At 53.8% G+C, this 8,823-nt stretch overlaps 1 protein-coding gene across 1 annotated transcript; it reads left to right on the top strand.

The window, feature by feature from the left end:
- Window positions 1-1,505: 1,505 nt before the first annotated feature.
- On the top strand, window positions 1,506-8,819 carry LOC132567447 (RNA-binding protein MEX3D-like; the record flags this gene model as incomplete). The annotated part of the gene is given in 3 exon segments (XM_060233123.1): window positions 1,506-2,169; window positions 8,268-8,635; window positions 8,637-8,819. Coding segments are annotated over 3 exon segments (1,215 nt in total), but the record flags the coding sequence as incomplete, so codon positions are not given.
- Between the last annotated feature and the right edge of the window lie 4 nt (window positions 8,820-8,823).

Raw genomic sequence — 8,823 nt, 5'->3', positions numbered from 1 at the left:
GCGGCTGAGAGGTGATAGGATCACCATCTTCAAGTACTTGAAGGGCTGTCCTATAGAGGATGGTGTGGAATTATTTTCTGTGGCTCCAGAAGGTAGGACCAGAACCAATGGGCTGAAATTAAATCAAGAGTTTCCGGCTCAACATTAGGAAGAACTTCCTGACCGTTTGAGCGATTCCTCAGTGGAACAGGCTTCCTCAGGAGGTGGTGGGCTCTCCTTCCTTGGAGGTTTTCCAACAGAGGCTAGATGGCTATCTGACAGCAATGTGGATCCTGTGAATTTAGGGAGAGGTGTTTGTGAGTTTCCTGCATTGTGCAGGGGGTTGGACTAGATGACCCCGGAGGTCCCTTCCAACTCTCCTATGATTCTATAATGCTGGGAAAGACAGAAGGCAAAAGAAGAAGGGGATGGCAAAAGAGGAGATGGCTGGACAGTGTTACTGATGTGACTAACACGAATTTGAGCAGACTTTGGAGGACAGGAGGGCCTGGCATGACTTGGTCCAGGGAGTCGCAAAGAGTTGGACCCGACTTTGCGACGGAACAACAACAATCTTAAGGACTCGCTACTCCTTCATCCCACAAAGTTCTGGGTAATGTGGCATCTTTAACATAAACTTATCCTGCGTTCAAAAAACGAAAACGAATGAAACGAGAATAAATCGTAGACTCGATCCAAGCGGGCAGCCGTGTCGGTCTGAAGCAGCTGAACAAAGCAGGAGTCAAGGAGCACAACAAAGCAGGAGTCAAGGAGCACAACAAAGCAGGAGTCAAGGAGCATAACAAAGCAGGAGTCAAGGTGAACAACAAAGCAGGAGTCAAAGTGCATAACAAAGCAGGAGTGAAGTCGCTAACAAAGCAGGAGTGAAGTTTCTAACAAAGCAGGAGTCAAAGTGCACAACAAAGCAGGAGTCAAGGAGCATAACAAAGCAGGAGTGAAGGTGCATAACAAAGCAGGAGGAGTCAAGGTGCATAACAAAGCAGGAGTGAAGTTTCTAACGCAGGAGGAGTCAAGGTGCATAACAAAGCAGGAGTCAAGGAGACACTAGACTCCTGCTTTGTTCGAAACCATAACCTAGAAGACATGGACTAAATGAAACAAAAGGCATCCAACTGGGCTGGTCTTCCAGACGCCACCGGGCTCCTGCATTGCTTGCAGCTGTTTTGCAAAGCCGGGCTGGGGAGGGGGGGGGGCTGAGAGAGAGAGGGAGAGAGGGAGGCGGCCTCCGGCGCGCATGCGCCCCGCTCCTCATTGTTGGGCTGGGGCTGACGTCCCGCCTCCGGGGGTGGGCCGGCGGGGGCCGCTGCGCGCAAGCCTCTGGTGCGCGCGCGCCCCTCCCTGGGCCCGTCGGCGGGGCCGGGCTGCTGGATGAAGGCGGCCGAGCACCGAGGGGGGCGGGCGGCGGCAACGGCGGCAGCAGCCTCGGGGGCTCCGGGCTGGGGGCGACGGAGGGGCAAGAGGAGGCGGCGGAGGAGGAGGCGGCGTCGGGGGGGCACCGTCCAGCCATGCCCAGCTCGGCCTCCCCGCTGGAAGGGCCCTTTCCCGCCCTGGGGGGGCTGCTGGGGGTGAGCCCCCCTTGCAGCCGGCTCCCCCCGGAGCATCCCCCCGTCCAGCAGCCTTTCCCCCTCGAAGAAGGAGAAGAGGAGGCGTCGAGCGGGGAGCGCCCAGCCGTGCCCAGCGCGGCCCCCCGGTTGGAAGGGCCCCTCTCCGCCCTGGGGGGGCTGCTGGGGGCGAGCCCCCCTTGCAGCCGGCTCCCCCCGCGGCATCCCCCCGTCCAGCAGCCTCTCCCCCTCGAGGAGGGAGAAGGAGAAGAGGAGGAGGAGGACGCCCTCCAGCTTGCCCTGGACCACCTCTCCATCTTGGGCCAAGAGGAAGAGGAGGAGATGGGGGGGCTGGAGCTGGAGCCCCCCGGCTATGGGGCGCTGGCAGGAGGAGGAGGGGGCGGCGGCTTCGCCCTGCTGGAGCCCCTCGAAGGGGGCTCCCCGCCGGGCGAGCTCTTTGCAGCCTTCCCGGGCTCGCTGCTGGGGGGGCCGCCCCCCCACCTCCTCCTGGCCGCCCCCCCGACGCCGCCGCTGGGCACCATCGGGAGCCGCAAGAGGAGCGTCAACACCACCGAGTGCGTGACCGTGCCCAGCTCCGAGCACGTGGCCGAGATCGTGGGCAGGCAAGGTAGGGGGCAACACCCACCCCACCCCCCAAAAAAGGCAACCCAAGGGGGGGTGATTTCCATGTTCCCTCTAAGGTGCAGGGGCTTGCCGGCAAAAACTCGACTTGGTGAGCTCCTGCAACCATGATGGCGTTTTCCTGAGCTTTAAGGCAAAAAGGTGTGAGCTGGAGGCTAAAAACTGGTGCGCTAGCTCACGCTAACTCAGCTTAGAGGGAACGCTGGTTCCCCGGGCGATGTTCTGTCTAAGCTGCGGGGGCTTGCCAGCAAAAACTCAACTCGGTGAGCTCCTGCAACCATGGTGGTGTTTTCCTGAGCTTTAAGGCAAAAAGGTGTGAGCTGGAGGCTAAAAACCGGTGAGCTAGCTCACGCTAACTCAGCTTAGAGGGAACGCCGGTCGCCGGGCAGAGCTCCCTCTAAGCTGTGGGGTCTTGCGAGCAAAAAGTCCACTTTGTGAGCTGCCGCCATGAAAGTGTGAGCCAGAGGCTAAAAAACTGTGAGCTTAGAGGGAACGCTGGGCCCAGGCAATGCTCCCTCTAAGCTGTGGAGTCTTGTGAACAAAAACCCTACTTTGTGAGCTCCTGGCATTAAAGCTGTGAGCTGCTGCATAAATTATTGTGCTCTGGGGTCATCCTTCCTGAGCGAAGACAAAAATATGTGAGCTGGAGGCTAAAAATCTGTGAGCTAGCTCACACTAACGCAGCTTAGAGGGAATGCTGGTCCCGGGTGGGCTTTGCAGCTCAAAAGGAGCACAAAACTCCTTTTCTCCTGGACTGGAGAGGAGCGGCCTTGTAAAGACACCCCTGCGTCTCCCACCTTCTCCCCTTGTGAGTTTCCCTAAATACTTTGGGGACCCCTGGCTTCAAAGCAAAGACAGGGGGGGTGTTTTTCAGGTGGGGTCCCCTCTCCCCCCACATAAAAGAGACAAATGGCCCCAGAGCAAGCTTTCACCCTGGTAGCTCACAAAGTAGAATTTTTGCTCGCAAGACTCCACTGCCTTGGAGAAATCATGGGTGTTTCTGTAAAGGGGAAGGGGGCTTAACCCCCAACTTTGTGTGTAAAAAAAAAATTGGCTTTCTCATTAGTCTTCCTCTTCCCCCCCCCCTCCACACGCACACACTTCTAAGGGCATTGTTATTCAAAAAAAGAAAAAGCCATAGACTCTGGAAGAGATGCTACACTGGCTGGGCCTAGCTAGATAGGCTTTTGAGTCCCTTTTAAAAGACTTTGTTCCTCTTCCGAGATGAGGCTGCAAAGTTGGAAGGATGGAACAAAACGCTCTGGACTTTGGGACTTGAAGAAGAGGAGTGAATCTGGAACCCAAGCCTCTGATTTCCCTCCCCCCCCCCCGCCCCTCCCACGTACTCAGCCCCTTTACCAAAAAAAAAAAGAAGGAAGAGAGAATCTATGGATCTGTACGAAAGTCCCAAGAGAATCTCTGGCTTTTGTTTGTTTGCCAGAAACAAGACAAGACGGGTACGTGTGCAAAGTTTGTGCCTTTAGCAGGTTGACGCCCCTGGTTTTGGGAAAACTTGGGACGGATTGCTAGACCTCTTTGGGAATCTTTCTCCTGAGGTCCACCTTTTGGAGCGTTTCCTGGGCTCAGGTGCTGCTCAGCCTTGGTGTTATTGTTACTATTTTAATGAATATGAAAGATCTGTTTACAGGGCACTGTGGATTGTGTTTGGAGGTGAATTTCGGGAGGGGGGGGGAATTCCCACAGCCAAAAGCCAAAGCAGACATCAAGAAGAGTAAATCAGATTCAACTGAACCACCACCCCCCCTTAACCTTTTTTTGTGTCTGCATGCATGTTCATGCAACGGATGTGTGTTTAAAATGTACCTTTTTATGCTTTAAAAGACAAAGAAATAGCCATTTGACATCAGATGTACAGGCTCTCTCCTTCTCTCTTTCCCAGGGGGGGAGCAACGGCTGCTCCCACCCACCCCCATCTTTTTGCCCAGGACGACTTCCACAGTTGCTTTGTGATATTCCTGTGTCTGCTTGTGTTTCCACCTTTGCAACCCACGTGGGTCTTTTCTCCCCCTTGCCATAAAGTGGGGCAGGGTGTCTGCCCCATTGTTCGCTTTGTTAGCGCCGACCATGCTGTGTCCAGCCCGGTGACATCACGGTCCCAGTTTCCTATTGGGCGGTTCAGGGAATGCCACCCCCCCCCTTTCCTCCTTCTCCCCCTTCCAGCTCTCAACTATATTTAGTCCATGTATCCTCTCTGCCAACTTTTCTGCTTCTACCAGTGTGTGATTTCTAGAAAATGTTAATATATTTACGTAGGTGCCAGGAATGAATTCTGCCCCCCAGACAGAGAACTGTGGGACAAAGGAACCCTCCAGAGTTCCGAGTTGTACGAGAGAATCTGTCTTCCCCTGATGCAGTGTTGGCTCTCTGGCAACTTTAAGGCCAACAATGTTTTAATTCTGGGTATAAGCTCTTGTGTGCATTTCCACGAAAGCTTATACCCAGAAATATACTTTGTTGGTATATGCACAGGAAAGTTTATACGCAGAAATAAAGTCTTAAAGGTGTCACTGGACTCCAATGTTGTTCTGCTGCTAGGGGTAGCCAAACTTGCTTAACAAGAGCCACACAGAATAAACATCAGATGTTCGAGAGCAGGAAGGAAGGAGGGGTGGAAAGAAAGCAACTTTAAGTTTAAATGCATTTGTATTATTTTTATTTAGGTCACTGATAGTCCGCCCTATCCCAAGGAGGGCTCAGGACAGATAACAACATTATGAAAACAATATGAATAACCATTCAAACGTGTGAATGAAATAAAAGACAATTCAGTCATAGGCAGTTTTTATTTGGCAGCTCAGTTGGCACATGTTGTATACCCTAAGAATCAGTTGGCACATGTTGTAAGGACTGCATTCGAAGATTCAGATACAGCAAAGGTAATTTAATATTCTGGCAGAGGTGGTCCTACGGCATAGGGCTGGCCAATGGAATAGAACGCCCGATCGTGTAGGATGCCCACTGCCTCAACGAAAGGCCTGGGGGAATAGCTTCTTTTTACAGGCCCTACAAAAAGGTATAAGGGCCCCGTGGCGCAGAACGGTAAAGCTGCAGTACTGCAGTCGGAGCCCTCTGCTCCCGGCGGAAGCTGGGTTCAGGTAGCCGGCTCCAGGTTGACTCCGCCTTCCATCCTTCCGAGGTCGATCATATGAGTCCCCAGCTTGCTGGGGGGAAAGTGTAGATGACTGAGGAAGGCAATGGCAAACCACCCTGTAAAAAGTCTGCCGTGAAAACATTGTGAAAGCAATGTCACCCCGGAGTCGGAAACGACTGGTGCTTGCCCAGGGGACCTTTCCTTTCCCCCCATGCTTACAGGGCCCCGTGGCGCAGAGTGGTAAAGCTGCAGTACTGCAGTCGGAGCCCTTTGCTCAGATCCCTAGTTCGATCCCAGCGGAAGCTGGGTTCAGGTAGCCGGCTCCAGGTTGACTCAGCCTTCCATCCTTCCGAGGTCGATCATAGGAGTCCCCAGCTTGCTGGGGGGAAAGCGTAGATGACTGAGGAAGGCAATGGCAAACCACCCCGTAAAAAGACTGCCGTGAAAACATTGTGAAAGCAACGTCACCCCAGAGTCGGAAACGACTGGTGCTTGCACGCCTTGACCTTTTTTGTAACAAAACATTCAGTAAGGACCCGGATCTCAAAGGGGAGCTGATTCCACCAGGCTGGGACCAAGGCCAAAAACGCCCTGGCCCTTCCGGGGCATATATGGGGAGATGCGGTCCCGTAGCTATGTCAGTCCCGGGCCGTGTAAGAGCCAGTTTGGTGTAGTGGTTAAGTGTGCGGACTCTTATCTGGGAGAACCGGGTTTGATTCCCCACTCCTCCACTTGCACCTGCTGGCATGGCCTTGGGTCAGCCATAGCTCTGGCAGGAGTTGTCCTTGAAAGGGCAGCTGCTGTGAGAGCCCTCTCCAGCCCCACCCACCCCACAGGGTGTCTGTTGTGGGGGAGGAAGGGAAAGGAGATTGTGAGCCGCTCTGAGCCTCTGTCCTTGAAAGAGCAGCTTCTGGGAGAGCTCTCTCAGCCCCACCCACCTCACAGGGTGTCTGTTATGGGGGAGGAAGGGAAAGGAGATTGTAGGCTGCTATGAGACTCTGTCCTTGAAAGGGCAGCTGCTGGGAGAGCTCTCTCAGCCCCACCTCCCTCACAGGGTGTCTGTTGTGGGGGAGGAAGGGAAAGGAGATTGTGAGCCGCTCTGAGACTCTTCGGAGTGGAGGGCGGGATATAAATCCAATTTCTTCATCTACCTCACAGGATGTCTGTTGTGGGGGAGGAAGGGAAAGGAGATTGTGAGCCGCTCTGAGACTCTTCGGAGTGGAGGGCGGGATATAAATCCAATATCATATTCTTCTTTTTAAGTCAGTACTAAAACCTTGAAACGGATCTGGTACTCAGTTGCCTTTTCCAGGCCAGCTGACGGGACTGGGGGCTCCGAGAGCGACGCAATATGTATGAAAGAGTCACAGTTTGACCACCCTTACTTCAGATCAACAGGGCTACCCCAGTTGAACCGAAGAAAAGTATGGAGTGCACAATACAGTAGAGGGCACGAATGTTGATATTCCCTTGTGCAGAATCTTCGCTCGATCTTCCCAGGCTCTTATCACTTCTCCAGGGCCTCAAGCGGAGAAAGCTCTTTCCCAGCACCTGAGATCTGTTGAAGATAGAGTGTTAGGAACCAAACCTCCAATTGTGCGCTTGTAAAGCATGCGTTCTAATAGGGCTTCTTCTCCCCCCCCCCCCATAAGGCATCGAATGGGAAGCCATAACCGGCCCAGTGAGGTCAGTGACTTTCTTAACCAGGGTCTCCAGTGGGGAAAGTGCTTATCCAACGCCTGTCTCTGGAGCAATGTTCCCTCTAAGCTGCAGAGACTTGTGAGCAAAAATTCTGCTTTGTGAGCTACTGGCATGAAAGGTGTGAGCTACTAAGAATATAAGAGAAAGCCATGTTGGATCAGGCCAGCGGCCCATCCAGGCCAACACTCTGTGTCACACAGTGGCCAAAACCCCCCAGGTGCCATCAGGAGGCCCATCAGCGGGGCCAGGACACTAGAAGCCCTCCCACTGTGGCCTCCCCAAGCACCCAGAATACAGAGCATCACTGCTCCAGACATAAAAACACAAGAGAAGCCATGTTGGATCAGGCCAGTGACCCATCCAGTCCAACACTCTGTGGCACGCAGTGGCCAAAAAAACCCAGGTGTCATCAGGAGATCCATCAGTGGGGCCAGGACACTAGAAGCCCTCCCACTGTTGCGCCCCCCCCCCCAAGCACCAAGAATACAGAGCATCACTGCCCCAGATATAAGAACATAAGAGAAGCAATGTTGGATCAGGCCAATGGCCCATCCAGTCCAACATTCTGTGTCACACAGTGGGCAAAAAAACCAGGTGCCATCAGGAGGTCCACCAGTAGGGCCAGGACACTAGGAGTCCTCTACTAGAAGCAACAGTGGGAGGGCTTCTAGTGTCCTGGCCCCACTGATGGACCTCCTGATGGCCCCTGGGGTTTTTTTACCACTGTGTGACAGAGAGTGCTGGACTGGATGGGCCATTGGCCTGATCCAACATGGCTTCTCTTATGTTCTTCTGTCTGGGGCAGTGATGCTCTCTGTATTCTTGGTGCTTGGGGGGGGACACAGTGGGAAGGCTTCTGGTGTCCTGGCTCCACTGATGGACCTCCTGATGGCACCTGTTTTTTTGACACAGAGTGTTGGACTGGATGAGCCATTGGTTTGATTCAGCATGGCTTCTCTTGCATCCTTAATCAAACCTCTAGACTCAAGAGCAGTCTACCTGAAAAGCCAGGAACAAAACAATGGGCAGTGACATTCATTCCCCTTCTCTTTCTCTGTGAGATATCCTGAAGCCAAAGTACAGAACAGAGGCAGGGCCTCGATCTGACAGTTCTTTCTTTCAAGATTTGCATAAGATATTGCGAATTTTTGTTTCCCTCACAATGCAGAATTTCCAAGGCCTGTCGTCATGACGAATTCGGCCTCCTGACGATCACAGGGAGAATTCTCGTAATGTTAATACTCTTCTCTCCTTGTCTTCTCACGTCCCAGGGTGCAAGATCAAAGCTTTGAGAGCAAAAACCAACACCTACATAAAGACACCAGTGAGAGGGGAGGAACCTGTCTTCATTGTGACCGGCCGAAAAGAGGATGTGGAAATGGCCAAGCGAGAGATCCTCTCGGCCGCCGAGCACTTCTCGATGATCCGAGCCACTCGCAACAAAGTCAATGGGGTGTCAGGGACAGTCTTAGGTCCCCCCAACCTCCCCGGGCAGACGACGATCCAAGTGCGGGTGCCTTACCGCGTGGTCGGCTTGGTGGTGGGCCCCAAGGGGGCCACCATCAAGCGGATCCAGCAGCAGACCCACACATACATCGTGACCCCGAGTCGAGAAAAAGAGCCCATCTTTGAGGTTACCCGGCATGCCCGAGAACGTTGACCGGGCCCGGGAGGAAATCGAAGCCCACATCACCATGAGAACGGGCTCCTTCGTTGACATCAGCAGCGACAATGACTTCCACACCAACGGCACGGACGTCTGCCTGGATTTGCTGGGTGGCGCTGGCAGTGGTCCCTCCAGCCTGTGGGTCAAAGCCCCCAATCCTG

Source organism: Heteronotia binoei, chromosome 2 (assembly GCF_032191835.1).
Source record: "Heteronotia binoei isolate CCM8104 ecotype False Entrance Well chromosome 2, APGP_CSIRO_Hbin_v1, whole genome shotgun sequence".
Lineage (NCBI taxonomy): Eukaryota > Metazoa > Chordata > Lepidosauria > Squamata > Gekkonidae > Heteronotia > Heteronotia binoei.
Note: the sequence above shows the minus strand (reverse complement) of the source record. Positions and strands in the feature narration are given on the sequence as shown.